A 26,213-nucleotide genomic window follows, 5' to 3' on the forward strand; every position below is an offset into this window, starting at 1 on the left:
CCAATTTGTTAGATACCATCTTGCTTTGTATAAGTTATTTTCCATCAAGGATTTATGTCCGCTTTGTTTGTGTGCTGCTATATAATAATTATATCTTGCTGAAGTTCCTCTGCTTATTGAGTTCCTCTGCTGAAGTTCCTTACTTATCCAAATAAGTAAGGTAGGAGGTACTTAGTCAATTGAGCAAGCTAATTGGCTAAAAGCGTCTTGAGCACAAGATAAGCATGTACTGAAAAACTGAGTATCTCTTGTCCATTGTTAAATGTATTTCTAAAGGTTGACTGCATTTAAATTAAATAATTCACCCCTACAACTACAACTCTGTTTTCTCATATTTTGTTTCTTCGAGTGTATCAAGACTTTTTGTTGTTGTTGTTGTTTCACAAAGAAAGAAATAGTTAAAAACCTAAGAGAACACTGAGTTTGTTTATGGTTTAATGAAATTGTTTTGATTTCAATAAAGTTGGCATTTAAGAAGAGGGATCATTTCTTAAAAACTAAGGACATTTCTTTATGGAAACAATTGTGGAAAATGTATAAAGAAGACTGATCTTGACAAGTATATAAAATACACTTCTATGAACTACTTTAAGGTTTTTCTCCTGTTGATTATTCACCTCCACTTATTATGTCTAGAGTCAATAGAATGCTTATGAGAATGTCTTCATATTTTATACGTACATCATATATACTATAAATCCAAAACAATAGATACTAATACCTATTAAATACATAGGAAAGAATGGCATGCATATGTTTGCATATGTGTTCCATGTGTTCTTTCCTTGACACTCTGAAGTAATGTTCTTGAAATTAATTTATTCTTTGATGGCTAATACTCAATGCAAGCCAAATGACCAGATACGGGATACAATAAAAGATACATTTTGTACATGTCAACAAGCTTTGGGGTTGATTATGATAGGAATGGGGGCTTGAAAGCTAGAGTGAAAGCCTTAATAAGCACAGGTCATTTGCTCATCTAAATTATATTAGGAGAGGCGTTGAAAACCTATATATAAAATCATTTCAGATAGTGTTAAGTTCTATGTAGACAGAAAGATAGGCCACTGGATAGAACATATCCGGGGGAGAGGCACTTGACTTGGGTGAAAGAGAGACTACTTTAGATATAGAATTCAAAGAAGACGTCTATGTGCTTATGCAGGGTATGGATACTAATTTGGATATTGTCCATATTGATCCTAAGAATTGGGTGACTTTCCAAGTAGGAGGGGACGAGCTATACTAGACATTTAAATAACACATAATAGGGTTCTTATAATGGGAATATTGGGATCGAAGGGTAGTAAATTAGGTTAGTGATTTGGCCAGGAATGAAACCAAGTTACACGTTGTTCTGGTTTTGAGGTAAAAAACAAACAAAACAAACAAACAAACAAAAAACCAGGGAGAATGGCAAGATAGTGGAGGACCATTTGCTGGACTACTGAAATCCCAAGATCATAGTAGGACCATTGCAGGATAGACTACATGCTGAGCCAGTGAGATCTCACTCTCATGCTTGTTGCATTGTCCCCTCACTTTCACCTTTAACTAAGCTGTAGCTATCTGAATAATGGGATCAGGCCTGGTGATTGGATGCTGCTGAACATCTAGTGAGTAAAGGATGGAGAGATATGGGATTTGAAGCCAACAGATTGTTAGATCTTTTGCCTTTTGTGGAGCTGTTTTCTTTTAAGAATCCATATATTATGTGTAGAATAATTTTCTTCGAAAAATTTTTTCTCTTAAATTTAAAATGTGATGACAGGCCGGGCGCGGTGGCTTAAGCCTGTAATCCCAGCGCTTTGGGAGGCCGAGACGGGCGAATCACGAGGTCAGGAGATTGAGACCATCCTGGCTAACCTGGTGAAACCCTGTCTCTACTAAAAAATACAAAAAACTAGCCGGGCGAGGTGGCGGGCACCTGTAGTCCCAGCTACTCGGGAGGCTGAGGCAGGAGAATGGCGTAAACCCGGGAGCGGAGCTTGCAGTGAGCTGAGATCTGGCCACTGCACTCCAGCCTGGGCGACAGAGCCAGACTCTGTCTCAAAAAAATAAAAATAAAAAAAATAATAAAATATGCTGACTCCTTCACCATAGGTTTTACTGGCACATAAAATTGGAGTAACCTGTGATTCAAATTATTTAACAAAGCCTTTATTTCTAGGTTTTCTCTAAAATGGGTAAATCTACATTAGCTGCTATAATTTTATATTAATATAGCAAAAATTATCACAAAAATAAATAATAGGCAATGTAGAAACACATCATAATTATATCTAGAATGTAGCCATCCATCGTACATTTTTAGACATATTTAACCCTCTTTTTTTCTATTTCACCATCTCATTCCCTGACTTTTCTTCTATGTCAAATTCAGGAGGGATGAAAGAAAGTAAAGGCCACTGTATTTCATCCCCAACTCAGAGTTGATCAGCATAAGTTATTGTTTAATTTTTAAAGTGAAACATATGTTCATAAGATAGGATATTAATCAGTCATTAAAAATCATTTATCAGAAGGATATTTCATCACACAAAAGAATATGAAAGTTTTAAAAGCAGGATAACAAACTATATGCACAATATGGCCTTTATTTAACTATCTGTGTCTCTGTGTGCAAGAGAACAAGATTGGAAGGTGTGTGTATCTTCAATCATGGTTCTCATCAGTTGGTAGAATTTTTATTTCCTTTGTTATGCTCTTCTATATCTTGTAAAGTCTTTGCAAACTACACATGTAAATTTCATAATCAAGTGTTGTTGTTTTTAATAAATAAGCTGAATGCACTGAGCAAGAAAAGTGGCATATCTTAAGAAGTAAAATTCTGCTTTTTGCCTTTAATTAACTCTAAATAGAATTAGAGAAATTTAACTACTACTCTTAAAATCATTAAAAATCATTTAACAGCTAAACTATTTCCTAGGGTACCTAAGAACATTAGGGATTGCATAAAAATTTTATGAGAAAGAGTAGTCACTGAGGCTAACTAAGGAAGACTGACTAAGGCCAATTTTTGAAGAAAGGAAACAGGATTAGAATAATTAGAGGAAAGGGGAAATTACATTCTAGAGTAGGAGAGCTGTATGAGCAGATGGTTGGTGTTTGGAACAAGATGAAAGCTCCAAATTCAGAACATAAAAAAAAGACACACAATAAATAATTATTTATTATACAAGCTACATATAGAAAGGTCCGCCATTCTTGTATTTCTAGAAGGAAAATGAAAATAGTATTCTCCTCAAATAAGATTCTTGATTCATCTACATCCTGATCCTTTGGGAAGAGTGGTATATATTAAAATTTTTTTAATATATAAAAAATACATAAAGGTTTTTTTAATAGGAAATTAACTTCATATTCACTCTGTAAGCCACCACTTGTAGAAGGTCTATTTTTTCTATGGAAGTGGATGATTGAAAGAAGTGTCATGTGGATATACAATTCAGTATACATCTGTACCAGGTAAATGATGTGTACCATCCTAGAGTTTAATGATTAAAATTCAGTTTTTTCACAACAATATGTCCCAGTACAATGACAAGAAGTCCTCAGGTAGGTTAATTCAAATATTATAGTGGCTATAAATAAGGAGTGCTTATCCCCTTTGGTGGTTAAGGCTTTGTCCAGGAGAGGGCGGATTCTAAATACTTTGTCTGTTAGGTCATGTATTAAATAATGTGAACTGACTTTGGATTTTGTATATGCAGGTACTGTATTTTAATAGCCCATTTAGGGAAAAAAAAGATAAAATCATGTGATCAGTTTTCTGTGCTCCGTTTAAAAATGTATAAAAATGTGCCCCACTGACGATCTGGACAAGAAAATGTCTCATATCTTTACAGACACAGCATTTACAAATTGCAAGGGCCTTCATTAACCTGCATGTCAGGTCCATTTATACTTTATAAATTGCTATAAATCAGGCATTGTTTTATATGTTTTTCTAAAAGGAAAAATCATAGGAGGCCCAACTTATGAATTATCTTCTATATTCACAATCCTACTCTCTTGCTGGTCTCTGTTCTATAAATGATTATAGGGCTCTGACTTTTTTTAAACTCCAGTGGGAGAATGGAGGGTTCTAGTATATCTTCTTCAGTATTTTTACCTTCTACATGGTATGCTAGCTGAAGGGAATACCAAGCACAGAGGTATATTTTCACATTTATTCTATTGATAAAACTCTTACTTCACCACATGGGATGCGATAAGAGAAGCAACTGCTAAGAATTAAACAAGGCCTGTGCTTGCCTTATTTTATATTTTGTTGCCTCATCATAAGTTGATTGCCATCTATTTTCTTGATTTTTTGTTTTTTTGTTTTATGTTTGTTTGTTTGTTTTTAGACTGGGTTTCACCCTGTCACGCAGACTAGTACACAGTGGCATAATCATAGCTCACTGCAGCCTCCAACTCCTGGGCTGAAACAATCCTTCCGCCAGCAGCCTCCCGAGTAGCTAGGACCACAGGTGCTCATAATCATGCCTGGCTAGTTTTTTTATTTTTATTTTTTGTAGAGAGGGGGTTCTCACTATGTTGCCCAGGTTGGTCTTGAACTCCTGGGCTCCAGTGAATCTACCACCTCAGCCTTCCAAAGTTCTGGGAGCACAGGCATGAACCACCACAGCTGGCCTTCTTGCTTCTTGTAGTATAACAAAAACATTGCATTTCCCTGAACTACCATTTTCTGGGCGCCTTCTAATGACAAGTCATTGTTCAGAGCCCTAGGAGGACACAGCAACAATTACCATTTTTTCAGCATCTATTATGGGCTTAACTTTACAAATAGCATGTCATGTATTTCTCACCACAATTCTACAGGATAATAATATTAAAAGTAACTAACATTTATTGAGTGCTTACTTGTTTGCCATATGCTGTTCTAAATAATTTACATATATTAATTACTTCTTATTTCATTATGAGTAATTGCTCTCTTATCAACCCTGATTTCTATGTAAGAAAACTTAAATATAAACAGGTAAAGTGGTGAGCCTAAGCTTTGAACCCAGGAGTCTGAGTTCATACCATAATATCTCCTCCCATATTGTCGTTACTGGACAGATGAAGAATCTTAGATTCTCAAAGGTCTATTTTCCGAAGATCTTACAGAAGTTGAATGATGGGGTCAGGATCTAAGCTGAGTTTTGTCTGATTCAGAGGCTCCTGCTTTTAACCATCAGTCAATATCCCCCTCCTCATTGATTCGTACTTCCTAGGAGTTTTCAGGAGGTGATGAGGATAAACAACTTTGATAATGTCAGGCAGATTGTGATAAGGGCAAAATAAAGGCATAAGCCAAGAACTATAGAAGTGCTGAGCAAGTATAATTCGTTATAACAATGGCATCGAAAACAGATCTCAACGGAGGAGGTATTTGGACCAAGTCTTAAAGAATGAGCAGGATTTCAGTTGGTTTAGGAGGAACACAAGAGATAATTCAGAAAAAAAGAAATAGAAAAAATACATGAAATCCTAGAGCTCGTTTTCCAAGGTGATGCATTTAATGCTCATTTACATTTCCCTCTTTATTGCTTATAATTCCACTCTAAAATAGATTAAAGCTCTAGAAATTCTCTTGCAATATTCTATAATTGTTGCATGTATATCAGAGACTCATTTTAAAATTCTAAATGAACACAAGTCTTTAAACATTTTTATTGCCACCAAATTATATGTAGGTATCATGATGTGTTGAGTCTTACTGCCTCTGGGGCTGTGCTAGATGAAACTCAGAGGAGGCTCAGGCCATGCTGAGCTGGACAGAGAGGACTTTTTAGGCAGGCTGTGCCTCTAATTGCCTACTTATGTAGGCAATAATTTTCCCATTGAGCCTTTCTTTGAGCTATGTCAATTTTGAGAGCATCGGATAACTAGCAGTACTTTCGAGGAGATATTTTTCAGAACAAGCATTCACCAACAACTCAACAACAAAAATAAAGACAATAAATAGAAATGGATTTGCATTCCAGGCTGAAACTGAGCCTAAGTAGGGAGGCAGTATAGCTTCCAACTAAGAACTAGGAGTGTGATGCCAACTTGCTAGTGTTTGAATCCTGTCTTTGCTACTCTATAGCTATAAGGCCTTAGAAAAATTGCCTAATGTTTCTGAACCTCTATTTCCTATCTGGAAAACGGGAAGGATATTACTATTTACCTTATAAAGTTCTTGTGATGATTAAATGAATTAGTGTAAGTGGTTGGTTAACATATGATTAATATTTCCTTGAATAAATCACTTCATCACACTCCAAACTTCCTTGAGCAGGGAGTCTAGCCACTGCCCTTTTGTGCATAGTAATTGCCATCACTTGCTGAACACCTTCTAAGCACAAGGCATTAAACACTTTTGATATTTTCTCCTTTGTTCGTATTACAGACTCCACAGTTGCTTCCCATTACCTATGTTTCACAGACAAGTTCATTCACTTGTGTGAAGGCATATGTCTAGAATGTAGAGCAATCTGGATTTTAATTCCAAAGACCATGTTCTTTGTGGTTTATGATTAAAAGCACAGGAATGGGAAAGAGAACAGCAATAAAAGGTTATCTAAGGCCTATATGAGGTTTTTGTACTTCTGATACAGTTATTTAATTGAAAGAAGAGAAAACGAACCAATTGGAGCTTCTTTACACATCTGTCGGGTGGGTAGTGGTTTTCTGGTGACCAAGATTTAGCGTGTTCTGCAGTTGGATTATAGCCTGTTCTTAGTGACATTGGTCTAAATTCTCGTTTGGTGTACCCTGCAGATATGAGATATGATACATCAATTAATAAATGAGAAGTATGTAAGACCTCAAACTTCTCTCCCACTTCTCCTGCCAGGACTATATCATTTAACTGAACTGTGTTGACATAAAATAGATCTATTCTTCTTGTCATGTTTATTTCTAAGTAATACATTGTAGGAACTTTTTAATTACAGCATGTCTTTAATCAGGTTTAACTTCACAGGCTTAAATTGATTATTCAACATGGATTGAGCAAATTATTTATTAGTTATTTTTCCCTAAATGTTTCCTTTATACTTTTTTTTAAATTTGTCTTTCATCCATGACCAACATATCCCATACAGTTTATTTCTATTTCTGTGTGGTTTACCTAATTACTTTCTCCCTCCATTGTCTAATTACTGAGAGCATTGGTCACTGAAACAGGTCTCTCTATGCAGCATCTGTTGCTACTTAGGGGTGACTGAGGAATCAGGACTACCTCAGGGCTTTGTTTATCAGATGCTTTTGCTTTCTGTAAAATCAAAAGCCACCAGGGTTGGGAGAGAGAGAGGTCGCCTGATGCTGCTGTCTGTATGGTTGAAGTTTGTTAGTCAGTTTTTTTGTTGAGCAGATGGCATCCAAATGTATCCTAAGTCACTTGGGGACCATGCCATGGGGACATGAAGAGACTTAATGGAGTGCAATGCAAGATTAAAGATAAGTTCTCTTACATTTCTATTGTACAAAACAGTCTTTCCCAAAATGCTTCTTATTTGAGCTTTTGTAGTTGGCAAAGGCAATGTTATTCCTATTTTGTAGTGGAAGAAACTGAATCTTTGAGTGGTTAAGTGACTTGCCTGCAGTGACATTTCTGGTAGAAAAAAGCCCAAAGCTTAAGTTCTCTGTCCCTTACACCTCCATCACGTCTACCAGTGACAAAGAGATTATTCTCAGCTGTTATCCACAGTGATAAGGTGGCAGAAGTCAGGATGAGCATGTGGGTATTCCAGGTCAAAATTTGTTCAAATTTAGAATGTTAGTTTTATCCCAATGCAAATTGCTTTTCCCTCTAAGTAATTCCAAGGTCCACAGCTTTAGGTAATATTTGTACGCCTTTGTTTTCAAAATTTGTAACTCCTGCTCTCACTTTTCCACCGAGCTTTCTACTCCCACATTCAACTGGCTACCAGATAACACCACTCGCTTGTTTAGGAGGTATTTTAAAAATTTTAAGATAGCTAAAACCTGAGTTTTTAAATCTCTACTTTTTTTTAATTCCCCCATGATATCTATCTCCATAAAGCACACCACCATCCACTTAGTTACTCAAATCCCCAAACCATAATGCCTTCTTGATTCTTCTTTTTCTATAACCTCACATTAAATCCATCATCAAGTCCTGCAAGTTCTAGGTTGCAAATATATTCTGAATTTCACCACCTCTTTCCATCTCTACCACTGTCCTTCGATTACAAGCCATTGTGAGCTCTCACCCAGGCCAGCAGGCAAGTCCTCGTGAGTCTGTTTCTATTCTTATCCCTGCTCAGTCTCTTCCTGATGGAACAGCCATTCTTCTAAAAATATAAACGTAACTTCTTTACTCCCCTACTTAAGATCTTCCAATGGCTTCAATTTTACTTAGAATAAAATCAAAATGGGTCTTAGGGAGCAGGCCATTCTCACCTTACCTTGTGTTAATTTTCTAGCTCACTCTCCATCAACCCATGGGGCTTCTTTCTGTTTCTCAAATAGGTCAGATGTTTGGATCTTTGCACTTATTGTTCCCCCTCAGCTGGTTCCTTGGTATGTTTTAGGTCACAGCTCAAATGCCACCTCATCAGAGAACATTTGCCTGATCCACTAGTCCCTAACACTCTCAAGTTTATTACACTGTTTAGAATTCTCATTGTTTTTTAAAAAAATTTCTTGTCATACTAGACTGTAAGTCCCATAAAACAGGGAATTTGTTTTCATGTTCAGTGCTGTGAAACTGTTACCTGGAATCATATTGGGCACATTTGAACATTCAATAAATATCTATGGGCTGATATGCATGAATTCCATTGCTTTATCCTCACACATTTATTCATAAAATAAATCAATATATTTATATGTTCCCTTGAAATGTTTAATAATTACTGCCAACACAATTATTTGTAAAAAGTAATCCATTTTAAAATTTCCAATGAATATAGTTATTTAACTTTTAAATTTTCATTGTTTTCAAATGAATACATTAAATTTTAGAGAAATAGAGTCTTTTGGCCTGGGGTCCTTTTAGGGAAAATTGACAAGAAGAATCAGCTTATAGGCTGAGGTGAACAAGTTGAGATCTATAATTAGACTGCGTATCTGATGACTGCATACCTGTGTAGAATTGGGGAGCCAAAATTCTTGCAGTGTAACCTGAAGATTCCTATGTTATGACAGCATCAGAGAAGCAACCAGTCTTCCTGCAGAAATGTTCTTAAGAACAGACATATACAAATAACAACAAGAACAGACAACTGAAATAATAGAAATAGACTGACAGAAGGAGATTTGAGCTTAAATTTTAGCTTACAACATGTGCCCCTGAGGGAAGTCAGGGCCAGGCTGGTATTTGGACTGCCAGCCTCAGAGAGCCTTTGGATCCTGACTCTGCCTCAAAAGTCCTGAAAAGTTCATCATTCCTGGGTCGTTTTGCAGACTAAATCAGACAGCATCCCTAAAGCGCTAAGAATAGTGCTAGATGTATAAGTGATTCCCCAATGATATTATTCTAATTATTATCTCGGGTTAATCCCTTTCTGTCCCTGAAACTCTGATTCCTTATCTGTAAATTGCAGATAATAATTCCAATTTTGCAAGTTGTTTGAGCTAATATAGATGAAATTGAGAAGTATATTACTACTACATTGTTAAGAATTTAATACATTTTTTCACACATTTTATTTAATTAGATCCACACAAGCACTAAGTGAGAATAAACATAATTATCATCCCCATTTCCAGATGAAGATACTTAAGACTCCATAACCAACCCCAAATCACACAGTCAGGACTGAATCTATGGCCCTCAATTTTTGGCAATTTGGAGCGTAGAGCAAGTAAGAACTGCCAAGAAGACCTTACAGAGAAGGTACATCATATTCTCATCTTGCCTAGGCTACGGTGCATCCTGGAAGAGGTTCTTTTTAATTAATTTGAGTAGTGTAAACTACTCTTCTGTTCTGAAACTTCCTGTATGCTTAGGGCTCTGAGGCCTTTTACTTTGAGCTAGCAGCCACTCTGCTGAGCTTTCGTTTGAACTGCTCTTCCTGGAGATCCCAAATATTCCGAGAAGTATGCTCTTTTTCCCTTCAAACACTGATCCTCTTAGAACCACTCTTTCCCATGAAGTTGTCTGATCTAGGTTGCTTTCACAAACTGTTGAATTGGTGGATTTTGCTCCAAATAATTAGACCTTCTGCTTTCCAGCCAGCCCAGATTTGCTTTCTCACTTATAGACTCCTCCTTCTCTTAGTTCTTATATCCTGGATCACTAGTCATTTCTAGCTTTAGCTTATCTGTATGAACCTTGTTTTATTTCCTGTGAGTCAACTATCTTATGACAGAAGAATCGACACCCTCAAAGCCCTAGTTAGTCAAATGAATATTGAGATTTTCTTTTGCCTACACAAAATCACACATGATTGATGACTGAAACGAAACTGGAGTTATCTTCTTTAAGCGCTTCAAAACTGGTTCTTTCCCAAAGGATGATCTAGATGGAGATAATAAAATGAGAAGCTCATTATGCCCCTAGAACCATCTATTTTTCTCATTCTTCCCTATTCCTCTTACCTCCTAATCTCTTTTTATATGTCTTCAATTTAATAATTTATTTCTACTGGTAAAATATTTAGCATTCGAGCAATAGCAGTTTTCTAAAAACGGTTAGCTTGACACATAGCCACTAAGCCCAAAACAAATTTTCAGGAAAAAAAAATTACTTAAATAATTTTTAACCTTAATTTAGACACCAGTTCCTAAAATTCAAGCCCTTAACTGCCATCCGCACAATGCAATTCTCTTGAAATAATTTGGTTTGAGAAAGCATGCTCAGGATTTGGTAAAACCCAGACCGTGAGTCAGTGTGTTGTATGTGAAGTCATCTGGATTGAACAGCTGCCTTCCAGTCTGCTTGCTACCTCCTGCCCAAATAGATTACCTCAGGAGACTTTCAACTCCTTAAGACAACATTCCAGGTCCCTATTTTCTTTATTCTCCCTCAAACTCCTAAATACTTGCGTGACATCATTTTGTGCACTTACTCGGAGTCCAGCCACCTTGAGTCTACTCCCCTTAGCCATCCACCTTTGGTAACTGAAGCCCTGACTTTCCTGCCACCCTTTCTGTAACCTTTCTCCAGCAGCCACGTTGGCCTCATCTTTTGGTTCAGAGGTAGATCAGGGAAGCGGCCCCTCCCCAATAACCTATGTGCACTGCTGAATCCACTCATGGGCCATATGCTTGTACTGGACAGAAATCCTATGGCTCCCACATCAGTGGTAGATGTTCAAAAAAATGTTGCCACCTCGGACCCTGAAGAAGGGGTGGTAAAGGCTTAATTAAGGTGGTTCCTTGCATTTCTTTTTCCACTTACTTCTTCAGCCCAATCCTAACACTACAGGTTTCCATGAACCGACTCACAATATTGCTTTTAGTATTCAGGCGGACCTGCTTTCCTTCTTGGAATAACATTTTCATCCTTTCTTAAGCAGCACATATGTTCCCGCTGAAAAGAGCAGCAGAAAGCTGCAAACACTTGTTGTTTCCAAAGTGGAACTTGGATTTGGAGCATGAACAAAAAGAGCCAAGTCTGAATGCAACGATAGGCGGTGCTAGGCCAGCTTAGAATTTATGGCACGAAGTGTGGGATATCAAAACCAGAAAAGATGAGGGCACAGATTTGTTTTTATTTCAATTGCTTGAAGATGGAGTCTCAGCCACCTAGGTAATATTCATGAAAGCAAAACAAAATAGGATTTTCTGAGGACTGACCTGAGAAACTAAAGGAACAGGACATAAGCTTGAGAATGGGAGTCTTCTGGTACTGACAACAGTGATTTGAACCAAATTTGTTCTTTTCATGTGCAGATAAGCTGTCTGCTGTACAACTGGCATCTTCATTTCTCCCAGCACAGACAATCCAAGAGCATTTCCCGTGAGCACCATTGTTCCAGGCAGAGGTTGCGCTGTTTTCCTTTCCCTCTTGATTCTTCAGTGATACTTAAATTGAGAATTGGTACTGGGTGTGAAGTTTATTTTAGTATCAATAATACTCCCAGCTAGAGAAGTGAATTTTATCTTCTCAGCCATTTTTTTTTTCTTTAAAAGGCCAGCACATTTCTATTTAACACACACACAGACCCACATAAAATATGGTGACATGTTTTAATATTGTTCTGTTATAGGATAGTACAAAAATAACAAATTTTATTTCAGGGTTTATTTCTCAACAGTCTGAATCTAATATTTTACTTCAAGGAAATCAGTTTAATTTACAAGTGAATCAGTTGTAAAGAAATTTAGGAGCATTGGTGCTCCAATCTCAATGTGGCAAGAATTCTAAAGCAATATTTCTACAACAAAATCTCTTAAATTCCCTCTTGCAAATTATCACCTATATTCCTCAATAACTCTGTCATCTGTTTTCTCCCCATGGTATTAGATTCATCTTTTCCTCAAGTTTTATTTGGATTCTATCATCAGAGTGTTGATAGTCTTAAAATTCTTGTTGCAAAGCTAAATCACCATTGAATATGCAGACAACCAGACTAAGCAGAATGACATTATTGAAAACAAATTAACTCAGATTACTGAATAGTAAGCTGATAAAGATAGTATTTATCCTTGAGCCAGACAGTGTAACCACAAATATTGACTGGCTGGTTAGTTAAATATTTGAATATGGAACTAATGGAACTGTAAGGCAGCAGAAGGCGTGGTGTTCCATACATGAGCTAACACAAGGAAAGAGGCTAAGGCCAATGTTTCCTGGCACATATTAAGCATTTAGCAAATTATGCTTCCTGCCACTCTTCACCTTGTTTGCATGTTTTATGTATTATCTTTAATAATAACCCTAAAATATGGAAAATATTAGCATTTTATGATTGCAAGGTAGGAATACTATTATCTAGCATTATTTCAATATGCCTAAGAGATTATTACCTTAGAATGGCTTTATTTGTCTGTATGTTTATTCACTCATTTAGTTTATGTGTATATATGTGCTGATTCCTTAGGTTGATTTCTTTTCTTTCAAAACAATTCAAAAACATTGAATTGCTTTTATCCGCTGACCTTTTAGAAATCTAACATGAATACTGTTGTTTTCCCTTATATGGATATCGTCTTTCTTGGAGAGAAAGACCCTGACTTTGAATTTGGGACATTAATTTTTAGAACCTAGTGCCTTAAAAGACAAAAGAAAACAAACTAAAAAAACCCACACATTTTCTAATTTTTTAAAATGCCAACTTTTATACATTTGTTCTTATTTTTCCAACAAATATCTATTATGTTGGCAGCGATGCTGGTCCCTTAGGAAGTGTGTGCTAATTAAAATCTCCCACACAAAAGTTAAGGAGAACATAACACATTTTTATTTTGTTTCTATAAAGACTTTACCACCACCAGTGAAGTGACGGGAGAAGCTGTGGTTTGTTAAGAGCAGTGTGTGCTTGACTCCTAGAGTCCCAAGTCTTATAAAATATATGAGTGGTGACTTTGATAAGCTCATCTTTCAGAGTGATGACAGAAACATATGTTGGAGAGGAAATATGAGACAACAGAGAAGAGAACAAAAAGGAATAATGTCAAATGAGGAAAATTATAAAAAACAGGCTTGCCCAATTGAAAATAAGCTAAAATGAGAGGAAGGACAAGATGAGAGCTACTCTCAATGAATTAAAGACTCAAAGATTTTACAGAGAATACAGAATACAGTTGGGAAGATATATATTAATGGCCATAAATCAACTCAGCATGATATAGAACCATATTCTTCTAAGAAATAACCATAAACAGATAGTCAGTAGTGAGGAGAGTATTTCCAACTACTTGTGCAATTCTCATTGTGTGAATATTAGTCTGGGCAGGAACACTGTACATTCTGCCATTTTACTATATATGATTGAATTATCATGGATTGTAGTGCACTGAGCCTAGGCAGCATCCTCTTCTGAATGTACTCAGGGGATCTGAACTGGAGAGGTTGACCTCCTACGCTTCAGAAAATTGCTGTCTTAAAATTCTTGAGGGAAAAGAATAAAGAACAAGAAAAAGCAAAGGAGATTAAAAATAGGAAAGCATATTATACTAGTAAAGCAATTAGAGAGAGGGGCTATTAGCCTTTTTAAGTGCTCTATATATCTTTTAATGTATGATGTAAACTGATTTAATCTAGATGTAATCACTGGTATGGAATGGTAACTGTGAAACCATATAATGGAGTCCAATAATTTATTGGACTGGAAACGTAACCTAAATTGGCTTATCGGTTAATTAGTGGAATTTAATTTTGTGGAGTACAAAGAGGAAGGATATATATGTGACAGTTTTGAGAAACCTGAACAAACATTAAGAATTTGAGAAGTGAATACAAAACTGCCCCCTAGGCTGTAAAAGTCTTTTGTGCATCCTTAGGGAAATGATGGTAAGTTAAGAATGGTGCTATTGAGGGAAGCAGGAAGCCAAATGGTTATTTCCCTAAAGCTCTGGGTTGTTTTGTTTTGTTTTGTTTTTGAGACAGAGTCTCACTCTGTCACCCAGGCTACAGGGCAGTGGTGCAATCTCAGCTCACTGCAATCTCTGCCTCTCTGGTTCAAGTCATCCTCGTGCCTCAGCCTCCCGAGTAGCTGGGATTACAAATGCGCATCACCATGCCAAGCTAATTTTTATATTTTTTGTAGAGATGGTTTTACGCCATGTTTGCCAGGCTGGTCTCAAACTTCTGACTTCAAGTGATCCGCCTGCCTGGGCCTCCCAAAGTGCTGGGATTACAGGCATTAGCCACTGTGCCTGGCCCCTGTTTGTATTAAGGCCACTTTTCTGTTTGAGGATGCCAATGTCCTCTGTACTCTGGCCCTTTTTGCTCTTAACAGGCATGGATTTATCTCTCCCATTGCTTTATGCAGTGTCTGTAGAGGGTATAAGAGGTAAGCTTTCATCAGACTCGAAGGTATGCTTCTATCAGACTATATTGGGCTCTAGCTGTAACATTTAGTTTTAATTGCAAGAAAAAGAAGCTTTACTAGCATCCACAGTCTTCCTTTTTGAAAGGAAATGTACAGAGCAGAGAAGCAAGTCTTTCCCTGACCCTTTGGGACATCTCAGTAGTTAAGCAAATGCTCCCCTGTGGGCCATCATCCACTGAGTAATGGAGCACTAACCTCCTAGTTAAACCCCTGCTTAAAGGGGGAGTTGACCATTTACATGTAGCACATATGCTGGGAGACAGAAAGTCAACTTTGCTTTCTCCATTGTTAGTTTCTCATTTGGAAGTGCCTCATTAGAGGTGAAAATTACAAGTGCAGGTGTACACATCTGATTTCACAGAAAGAAGCATATTAATGATGTCTCTGATTTTCACAATTAACACATGATCTAGTAAAGAGTTTTAAAAAATGTATATTTAGCTATCTGAAAACAAGAAGGTGAAAAAAATCACAGGTATATATTTAACAAATGCTTTTACTGAAAAAGGAATAACTTTATATAAAATTTGGACCAATCTGGAATATCTTAAGCATATGATTAGTTTAAAAATATAGGATAGATAAAATCTATTTTTGTGTTAATGCACAGTATATTTATATTAATGTCAGTAATAATTTAGAGGGACTCATATTAGCATTCTGTATACATTACTTTATTGTCTTTATAGCAAGTTTATGAAGTGTGTTCTTTTACTTCCGTTTTACAGATGCTAGAATAGAGATTCAAAGAGATTGAGTAATTCATCCAAAGTCATATATAGCTCTCTTAAATAAGGTTTTATCTTAAGTTTAAAAGAAATTTCTTTCTCCTGCATACGCTATGGTATGTGGTTTCTCCTCTAAGTCTAAATTTCCTTTGGCTAATTTTGAGTACAGAATTGTAGAGATGTGGAAATTCTTGTCATACCCCCCCACTGATTCCCACCCACCTGTGGCCACTGCTTTGATCTGGAAGAAAGAGGATAAATTTTGTTAGATTCCATTAACAATGAATGGCAAGAAGAGAGATGAAGTAAGAGTGTGGCAAGAGAAAGACCTCACTTCACAGAAGACAGTTTTCTTAGAGGGAAAGAGATGGTCACTTCTGTTGACCACCAATTCACAGTGCCTCAGTCGTTCACACCACCACTCTCATGAAAGCCTGGGGCACCCACCTGCTTGTTGACACCCCCATTGTCTAATGTATGCTTTACAACTACTTGAATTCGAGCAGTGTTGCTGAACTCAAAAGCACCTGAATGAACAGTTGTGTTCTACTTCAAATTGATTATTGCTGAGACTGAGCTCTCTGATGTGAGTCAAGAGGTATTTTTAGGCTTCCAGCCAAAATCGGTTGGAATGATAGAAAGGATCACAGACTCAATAACCTTTACCTGATTTTGAAATGATGGCTACAGGAAATAGAAACTGGTATTTTATATAAAGCAGTATTTTGTTGTAGACAGAATCTTTGATTTCACAAAACTCTTGAAGATCCCTGCCTTTTACCTCTGGACTCTCCAATGAGAACTACCGGAGCAGAAGATAATCTGTGCCCTCTTCCTAAGAGGCTAAGTAGTAGCTGTAAGCATCAAGACCAGAATTTGGCAATTTCTATTCCTCAGAAAAACTTCTGGCCAAATCTAGCAACCAGATGTATTTTGTGTGGCTGTTCCATTGTTCACCTGCACAGTGACTGTGGATTTCAAGCTTTGGAGAAATCCTAAAATCAAGGACACAGGGCCTTCATTTTTTCAGGCAATGACTTTCTATAGAGGTTCCATCTTATGACATAGCATAAGCTTTCCAGTTTGTTCAGTGCCTAGCCCTCCCTGGACATATTGAGTCTTTATTTATTTATTATTTTTTGAGAGAGAGTCTCACTCACCGGAGATATTAAGTCTCTTTATTTATTTATTTATTATTTTTTGAGAAGGAGTCTCGCTCTGTCGCCCAGGCTAGAGCGCAATGACGTAATCTCAGCTCACTGCAACCTCCGCCTCCTGGGTTCAAGCGATTCTCCCACCTCAGCCCTCCAAGTAGCTGGAATTACAGGCGCCCACCACCAGGCCCAGCTAATTTGTGTATTTTTAGTAGAGACAGGGTTTTGCCATTTTGGCCAGGTTGGTCTCGAACTCCTGACCTCAAGCGATCTGCCCACCTTGGCCTCCCAAAGTGCTGGGATTATAGGTGTGAGTCACCAAATGTGGCCCCCTCCATTTATTTTTATCATTATGCTTCAACTGAGGATTTTCTTCTCATAGAGTGAAAACTGCCTGGCTCCTGTATAAATATGAGCTGGGGATGCCTGTAGGCATCTCACTCACAGCCACTCATAGTAGAATGTGAACCCCATGTTACTAGTTACTATAGCAAAATTAATCAGGAAATAAAAAGTCACTTATTGCTCTTTATTTTTTTTCTGATGACAAGTCACAAATTATACTTTAAAAATGCATTCCTTCTGTATTATTATTTTTCCCCCATTCCAGTAAAAAATACACTGGATGCAAGCACACTAGAATCCCCACCTATCAACCTCCTGCATATTTAAACTCTTCTGAGTTCTAAGAACACTGTCAAACAACTCAGTACTAAACAAAGCCATTAGGAAGGCAGAAATAAAAGTAAAAATCTACTGATGAATGAATGATTGCAGTAGCATTTGTTTGTTACTGACCATTAGATTGAAGTGGGTAGAATTCTTAAATAAAACCAAACAGAAGCAAAATCCCAAAGCATTGCTTTCTTTTAGTTTTCTGAGCTGAGGAAGGCCACAGATTCAGGCCACTTCTAGAGTAGAATTATATTTGGTTAATGAGTAGTGGTAAGTATAACTGGAAGACAGATATAACTTTTTATTTATTTATTTATGAGACAGAGTCTCATTCTGTCACCCAGGCTGGAGGTCAGTGGTGTGACCTCAGCTCACTACAACCTCCGCCCCTGGGGTTCAAGCAATTCTCATGCCTCAGCCTCCCAAGTAGCTGGGACTACAGGAATGTGCCACCACACCCAGCTAATTTTTGTATTTTTAGCAGACATGGGGTTTCACCATGTTGGCCAGGCTGGTCTCAAACTCCTGACGTCAGGTGATCCTGGCCTCGGCCTCTCAAATTGCTGGGATTCCAGGCATAATACACCTCACCCAGCCACTATTTTCTTTTTTTCCCCTGAAAACAGATTTTTCAGGATTCTCTATTGGCTACTAAAAAATTCTCATGCAGATTAGATTTTATAGTGATCGTGTGAGTAATATCTTCACAAAACAGTCCAATCACTCATAATTTATCAGCTGTCTGGTGGGACTGATTCAGTATGTATAGATCTATGATGTGAATAGGTTTCACCTTATGAAATGCAATGACTCGTACTAATTTAGTATTTATGGAGAAATATTGGACCTGCTAACAGCTTTTAAAAAGTTGAGTATGACTGAGTCAATAAAAACAATTTTACACAATAATAAAACATCAGATAGTGGTAAATGTTGATATTAATATATATTAGTATGATATTAGTAAACTTTTTTTGCATAGAAAAGTCCGTTTATAAAAAGGCCCGATTTCCTCACTTCCACCCTGAGAAGTAGGTAGGTAGATGAGGCAATTGAGTGTCAGAGTTTGTGACTTAAACAGTGCCACAGAACTAGAAAGCAGGAAATCTGGGAGTACAGCTTAGGAATTCTGCCTGATCTCAGGGTCTCTCCAGGATATCATGCTGCATAAGACTTAGGAAACAGTAAATCCTGAGCTGTAGGAAGAAAAAAGTGCAGCCCAAGATGTAACTATTATTGTTTTCCTGACAAGATGTAACCTTATTGTTTTTAGATATGGAATATAATAAAATACAGAGCATCGTCATTATTTTTATCAGTATTGGGGATGTGCAAATTGGGTTGGACAGAACATTTCAGTGTAATAGAAATTTTCTCTGTTTTTATGGGGAATGAGTGTGAGAGTGTCTCTGATAAAATGGAGAACAGCTGCTCATTTCTGGGAACTAACCACAGCCCACAATCAAGTCTGATAAGAACTCAGAAAAGAAGTGACTTATTTTGAGCAAAGGTGTCATGAGCTCACAAGATAAAAGATGGGGCTACAAGCAGAAAGTGGGCAAGATGCCTGTAGTTGAAACACAGTGGCCTCAACTTTACAATTCTGACAGATATATGTCAATATCAGGAAACGGAAAAAGAGCTGTTTACTGTGAGCAGAAAACCAACAGTTTAATTTTATGAGCAATAAAATTAAACACATTCATATTGCAAGTAAAGGAAATGATCAAAATAACCACCAAAGAACAGTGAAAATCTAAATCTAGCTTTTTCTTTCCTTCCGGTGATATGTTGACATTACTGAAACCTGGCATCAGTATTTTTTAAAACTGTAAGTCTCTTGGGTTGAGTAATAAAGAATCGTGGTGTGGCGGTGGGTCTTCTAAAGAGAGGTACTGTTGTGCAGGAGAGCAGGTCAGTATGCCAAGAAGAGAAATGAAGCCAGTGGGGTAGGATGTGAGCTACCAGAGAATTCCAGTAGTGTAAATGTGAGCGCTTCATGTTTCCAAGCCTGCAGTTCTAGTTCTATGTAAAACTGAAATAATTCAAAGCACCATTTTAAGGAATACAGAGATAATTAGCAAAATGCCTCAAAAATAGGAAGGGTTAAATACTTCGTAGCTATTATGTTTTTTCCATACATGCTTTCATAAGCTCTCTTCTGTTACTAGAGGCATGTGGTTTATATAAGGAAAAAAAAAAATGACAAAATGCCATACAGAAGCAGCAGGATCTCAAAGTCTGGCAAGAAGTTAAGCAGTTCAATAATGTTCCTAGTGTTGCCTAGCTATTTGAACTGGACTAAAACCAGGCTTGTTTCATTCCAAAGTTCCTGCTTTTTGTATCTCCTTGGACTTCTAAAAGAGATATCTGTAAGCAACTGAAAGGTGATAATTGCATCTATACTTTCCTTTGCTTTCAAGTTTCAGATTTAAGCCACATTACCTTTGTAACAATGGTGAGGACCTTGCAGGCTCTGACCACAACATACCTTAAATACCTCATCTTTTTCTCCCTTCCTGTTATGGTCTGGGAAGTGGGGTAGGGATGGTATAGAACCCTGCATTCTCTCACCATGAAATCAAGGACCCGGGGCTACTTGCCCCATCCACAGCTCCAGCCTGCAGCAAGCCACCAGCCGAATTTAACTTGAACCGCCTCTAGTGAGGGCACTTTACATCTCAGAAACTCAGCTGAGGGGAATAAAATTATTATTTCAAAGGTGGGAGGTGGGGGTGGCGGGGAGAGAGAGGAAAGTAGATTCAGGCTTGCTTAAAAGGAATATTTTTCTGGATTTTTCTTCCTCAAATTGGGGGAATGATATGTGAGAGGAGAAAATATTCAAGTAAATATGGTATGGTGGTGAGGGTCTGTAATATGAGCCTGGTGTCTCAAGGGAAAGTCCTTAACTTTTGTGGCCCCTGGGCAAGAATTAACCCATCTCCTCCAGGCTTAGCTTGAATTCCAGACCTAGGGCTTTAAAAATTCTTCCTCTGCTTCCTCTTCCCCTGCTTGTGTGCTGTTGTGGTTGGGAAACTGCTCTCTTTCTTTCTGTTGGTGTGTATTACTGTGGGAGGCCAGTTCTAGTGAATACATAGGTAAGGGCCAAGTATGCATTCAAACATTTGATCTAATCCAATCCATGTCAATAAGGAACACCAAAGTTTCCCAGATATGACCCAAATCAACTTTCACATCCTCAAGGAGTGTGAGTTAAAGCCCAGGGCTTAATGACTAATTAAAGTCACTGAGGTTTCTGAGCCATGTGTGCATAGTCACGCATTAGAGCTGGGATCTCAGACCAATCAAGACTTGCATGAACTGCAAATGTGGTCAGTGGAAATGAACTCTCAATTCAGCTCCACAGCACGTGACTTCCTATTTCTGTAAGGTACTTCCAAGGGACTTCCTCTGTAAAAACCAGCCTGAGCCCCAGGAGATTTCCTTCAGTGCTGTAGCTAAGTTTACTTTCAGCCTGGCGCAGAAGTTTTCCCTGAGATATGGTGTTAGTTTCTTTTCTTTCTGTCTCCTCTGCCGTTGTCAGCATGCAAGGATCTTGTGGCTCCTGTCCGTGATCGTAAACTGAATACACTGGTGCAGATCTCCGTAATCCACCCCGTGGAGCAGAGTCTGACAAGATACTCCAGCACGGAAATTGTGGAGGTGAGATGCTGTGTGCCTACATTAATCTCTCTCATTCTCTCTCTCTCTCTCTCTGTCTCTCGCTCGTTCGCTGACTCGCTCGCTCTCGCTCTCCCTCTCCCCCCACCTCCCCTGCCCCATCTCTGGATTTGAATGAACAGCTGAAACAAGTTAGTTCATAGTCTGTAGTAATGCTGCATTACCATCCTGTGTCATTAAGAAGCACATACCTGAGATTATTAAGCAATGCGTTGATAATTTACTGGAACGAACAAATGACAAAATAACTTGTCTTTTTTTTTTCTTTTCGTAAAAAGAGCTTATTTTTCTTCCAAAGATAGAAAAAAAGTTCCCACTTTAAATTCTCATATAGAGCATAGAATAAAGAAAACATATAGACTTTAAATTGAAATATTTATTTTGAGAAGAAAAAGATAGTTGTACGATACCTAGAGAAATTTTAAACATGTTAAGTGTTTTTGCTCCCCCCACCCCATATTATTTAGTCTGTGGAAACTTTATATTCTCTGCTGTTTGTGTCTTTCAACTTACGATGTTTTTCAAGAAAAAGTAGATGATTAATTTGACACTATGTTTTTAGGCAAAAGGTATAAATATTACTCGTCAGATGGGAGGTCTCCTATTTACATTTATTATTACTAATATAACATTCAAAATGTGTCAAGAGGAAACTTGTTATTGTGTTGGATCAGAATCAGAAGAGGAAATGTTTCCCTTTTGATTATTTTGTTCTGATCACACATTTCACAACCTTAGTGAATGAGAGATACTTATTTAAACATCTGGGGCCGGAGAAAGTATAATCTAAACTTCTTAAGATTTGCTTGTTTTTCTTAGACTTGTGAGCTGCATATGTTTTGAATAAGCAGTTTCTCTGTAAGAACCTAACTAGCCTGCCCCAGACCTGGCTGGCTTAGGGCTGACCGCCTGCTTTGATGCAGTGGTGGAATAAATGATTCAGACTGAACAGGAGTCATTTCTATAATGGGAATGACCCAGATACTGTATGCAGCCCTGGATATGCCCTTTGGAAACTTTAGGTTCCAGTGTTGGTATAATATACAGTTAATGCTATATTAACAAAAATAATCTTATTCATATAAAGACATGTTAACTAAAATTGTAAGTTATTCATTTTATATAAAAAAGTTAAAACTTCTGTTATTTTTAAAATATTGCCAAAATTTACTTATTCACTCATTTATTTTTGAGTTTTTCTTAGTTTTCATTTTATTGTGATAAAATACACATATTATAAAATTTACCATCTTAACTATAAGAAATGTCTTATTTTGGCACATTTTAAAATGTTATATTTGAACATGTTTTGCTATTTTTGGTTTTATTCATTGCCTGTTCCAAAGTGTCTGATGCAGTGCCAAGCAAACTATATTTGTTGAATAAAAGAATGAATGAATGAATTACTTGGGCTTTCAGAAATTCCCATAGACAATTAGTTTATAGAACTCTAGCAAACATCTCCATGATAATAGGCAATATATATGTATAAAATTTATGCTGATGTCAGCTCTAAAAATGAATTCTGAGGCATTGAAATATCCTGTGCACTGCATCCTGAGCTAGTAATTTTATAGGCCCAAATCTATCATATTTAGAGTTTCTTTCATTAGTTTTCAAGTGATTCTGAGGGAAAAAAATCATAGCTGAACATCTAAAAACAAATGGACACTATCAGAGCATGACTTTCAATTGAATCATTACAGAAAGGAAATGAATGGAAGCATACGATTACCACATGGTTCTTTCAGAGAAAATCGCTTCATTTTAATTTGGTCAGTCAATATCTTAGATTATTTGCATAAATTACAAGTTATATTTATTAAATGTATTTTAAATGAACTGACTAACCCTAAACAAGGGTTCTGTAGATAATGAAAATACACTTTTTCAAGACAGTGTTGACAATCATGCAGGTTCATTTACTATCAGCAGTTGTATCACTACTTTAAGGCCCTGCGCCATGTTGTTGCCCATGAGCCGGATTTGACAATTCAGATCTCTTCTAATAGAACTATTTCCTCGAAAAACAGACGCAGGCACACTTTCTGCATTCTCATATGTCACTTGCGTGCTGCCAACTACAGTTGCTGCCTTATTGAATCAAAGTTGTCTGCTTGTGCTGTTACAGGGAACAAGAGACCCACTGTTTTTGACTGGTGTCACATTCCCATCTGAGTATCCCATCTATGAGGAGACCAAAATAAAACTAACAGTCTATGATGTCAAGGATAAGTCTCATGACACCGTAAGTAATGGTACTTCTTTCTTTCTTTGGGAAAAAGTTATGCTTTTCCACGCGATTGGCTTTTTTATGTAACTGACATTTTTCAAAGAGGATATTTGCACTGTGTTCATGATTGTCTTATGTTTATCGTTTATTGTTTTTTCCCCAAATTTGTTTGGCTTGTTTCCAAATTGGCAATTGATTAGGAGTAAAAGCTTTCGGAACAGATTTTTCTTTTTCAGGAGAGCTGACTTGATCTTTTGTTTTACATTTTGTTGTTGTTGTTTTAAGCAGAGTGGTAATATTGTGGGTAGAAACAAATGGAAATTAGGAATATTTAAAACTTTCTTGGTATGTAATTACTCTAAAATAGGGGATTGACAAAGTGCTCTACTTTTAAAATGTATTACATAGCTTATAGAGAGAAACTGACTACCTTTTTCTTGATGTTGTTACTGGCACCAAAGCAAACAGAAGGTAATTGGAAACACTAGGGAGAAGCTTTAACTGGTCTCTTTACATGAAGGCCAGGCAAAGTCCCAATGGTCTTTTGTCTTAGATTCTTCAGTCTTCCTAACTGGTCTGCATATTCCGCCAATTGAATCATCCCTCCTGGTTAAGATAAGTATTCAGTCTCTATAGAGGACACTCTTAAAATTCTTGGACAGGAGAAAATGCTATTTGGGAGATACTGAAAAGGGGAAGGCAGTTCTCTGCTTTAAATTTCTTCCATTAGCATGAACTTGTATATGTCTTCAAGGCAGGGAGCTGTGAGAGACTTGACGGTCAATATTATAGCACGAGGCAGTAAACTCTTTAATGGCAGGTGGGCTAGTGGGTTCCAGGAGAGTTCTGGTTGAAGCTAAGGGATGCTGCTGGACCTGGGGAATCCCACAGTGCCTTGTATAGGGAAAATGTCACTTTGAACTCTGCCCTCACTTTGGCGTTTCTGTTTTGCTCATGACTTTCTCTTCTTTCCATTCTTTACCACAAAACTTTGTCTAATAGTGGGAAAATTATGGAAAAAAATATTTTATATTGAAGGGATTTTTATGCATGTCAACCCCAGAAAATTTATTTCTTTAAAATTGCAGAATAAAGACTCAAGTAAATGCACAGCATATGTACATGGAACTGAAACAGCTGTGGCTATCTGGTACAATTCTTAAGAAGGCAGATTCTGAGCCATATTGTCTGATTCCATTCCATCTACTGACTTTGGGAGAGGAAATTCTTGGTTCCCCTGTTTCATCTTTTAAGATATTTACCCAATGGGATTGTTGTAAGGATTAAATTAATATATGTAAAGCGTTACTGTTACAGAGTAATTAATAAGGGTAAGGTGCTGCTATTATTGCTGTTACTGTTTTGGCAGCTGCTCATGCTTTCTTGTAAACAAGAAAAATCAATTAAGGGAATATTAACCAAAATAGTTTTCTATATTTACTAATTTTATTTTTTCTCAAGTGGCCCTACCTTTGCTGTTTATTACTTCTTTGAACAAAAGTAAAAATTTGGGTTAAAACTGGCAACTGAAAAATATTTGTCTGGGAGTTTTGTCTTTTCCAACCTCTTTGGTTTTTGAGGTAACATGAAAAAGGAGTAGACTGCGGCTGGGACATTTAGACCAGCTTTGATAAATTATGCCCCGAGCTCTCACCTGCTGTTTTGTTGTTGTTTTTGTTTTCAATCTTCTGCCAGAGAAGAGAGAGAAATGGAGGAAAAGGCAAAGGAATCATAAATTTGGGGAGGAGGGAGGTATGGTTCATGTGGAAGGTAGGAGTGGGTGATGCAACTGTGCAGAGAAATGATCAGGACTAAAGGAAAAGCAAAAGAGAAACTATGGAATTTTATGTTCTGCAAAGCACCTAATTAAATTTAGTTCTCCCCACATAGATAGGGTGGGGTATGGAAGGGGCTGAGTTATAGGAACACTGTGCTACAGAAGTGAAATTGTTGCCCCTAAACTCGGGTTTGTGAAGTATTTAGAAGTATCAGAGTTAGAAATTTTACATGCCAAATGTGTTTCTATCCCCTTCAATCTCTTTCATTTAAAATGTGCATGAATGTTAATGCTTTGGAGATAAACAACTAATTTACTCATTAATTATGCTTTTTGTTGACTTTAGTTCTGGAAACTAATTATTTGGGGTCTTTTAAAGACTTTCTTCCATGATCAGAGGTGTTATAGCATAAAAGTATTGGATGAACTGAAACCCCTACTGTGAAATAAGACTTGTGAAATTTGAACATACTTAAGAAATACAACCAGATTGCATTTACTCAGCACTGTTAATTAAGGCATAACATCTTCCTTAATGTAGCTAACAATTAGCTCTGGTGATAGAAGTGTAAATAGAAACACAGTAGATTAATATGCTAATAGTTCCCATGGACATGTGGTCTTTATCCTTGCCCCTTTCTTCCATTTCTGAAATTTTTCTTTAAAGTGAGTGATAGAGGAAGGCAGCAAGTGGCTTACAGTTACAGCTTATAATGATAAGCACTTAACAACCTAAATATTTTAAGATCATAATGTTCTTAAGGCATAAGAAATGAGATTGTGAATATTTGTATGTTTGGGAAGGTTAATAAATTGTGTGCATGTGTTTTAAGGTAGTTTAAATATTTGATCCTAGCAAGCCATTGATCATACTAGACTGATTCAGGATGATCAGATCTTCTATATTGGTTAAATACTAATTAGTTGAGTCATGACTAAATTGCTTGTGTTTTTCTATTGAGCTTATTACTTGGAGATAACCAGTGAAATAAACATGTTACTTTGCCATTTCATATC

At 37.1% G+C, this 26,213-nt stretch overlaps 1 protein-coding gene across 7 annotated transcripts in view; it reads left to right on the forward strand.

Moving 5' to 3' along the window:
- Window positions 1–26,213, forward strand: part of INPP4B (inositol polyphosphate-4-phosphatase type II B) — an 817,532-nt gene that overhangs the window by 428,984 nt on the left and 362,335 nt on the right. For all 7 annotated transcript variants that reach the window (XM_050791144.1, XM_050791150.1, XM_050791147.1 and 4 more), the window contains 2 exons: window positions 21,050–21,168; window positions 23,318–23,434. In XM_050791144.1, the coding sequence (XP_050647101.1) occupies window positions 21,050–21,168; window positions 23,318–23,434 (236 nt within the window). The remainder of the gene's footprint in view (window positions 1–21,049; window positions 21,169–23,317; window positions 23,435–26,213) is intronic.

This window comes from Macaca thibetana, chromosome 5, assembly GCF_024542745.1.
Source record: "Macaca thibetana thibetana isolate TM-01 chromosome 5, ASM2454274v1, whole genome shotgun sequence".
In the NCBI taxonomy this organism is placed as follows: domain Eukaryota; kingdom Metazoa; phylum Chordata; class Mammalia; order Primates; family Cercopithecidae; genus Macaca; species Macaca thibetana.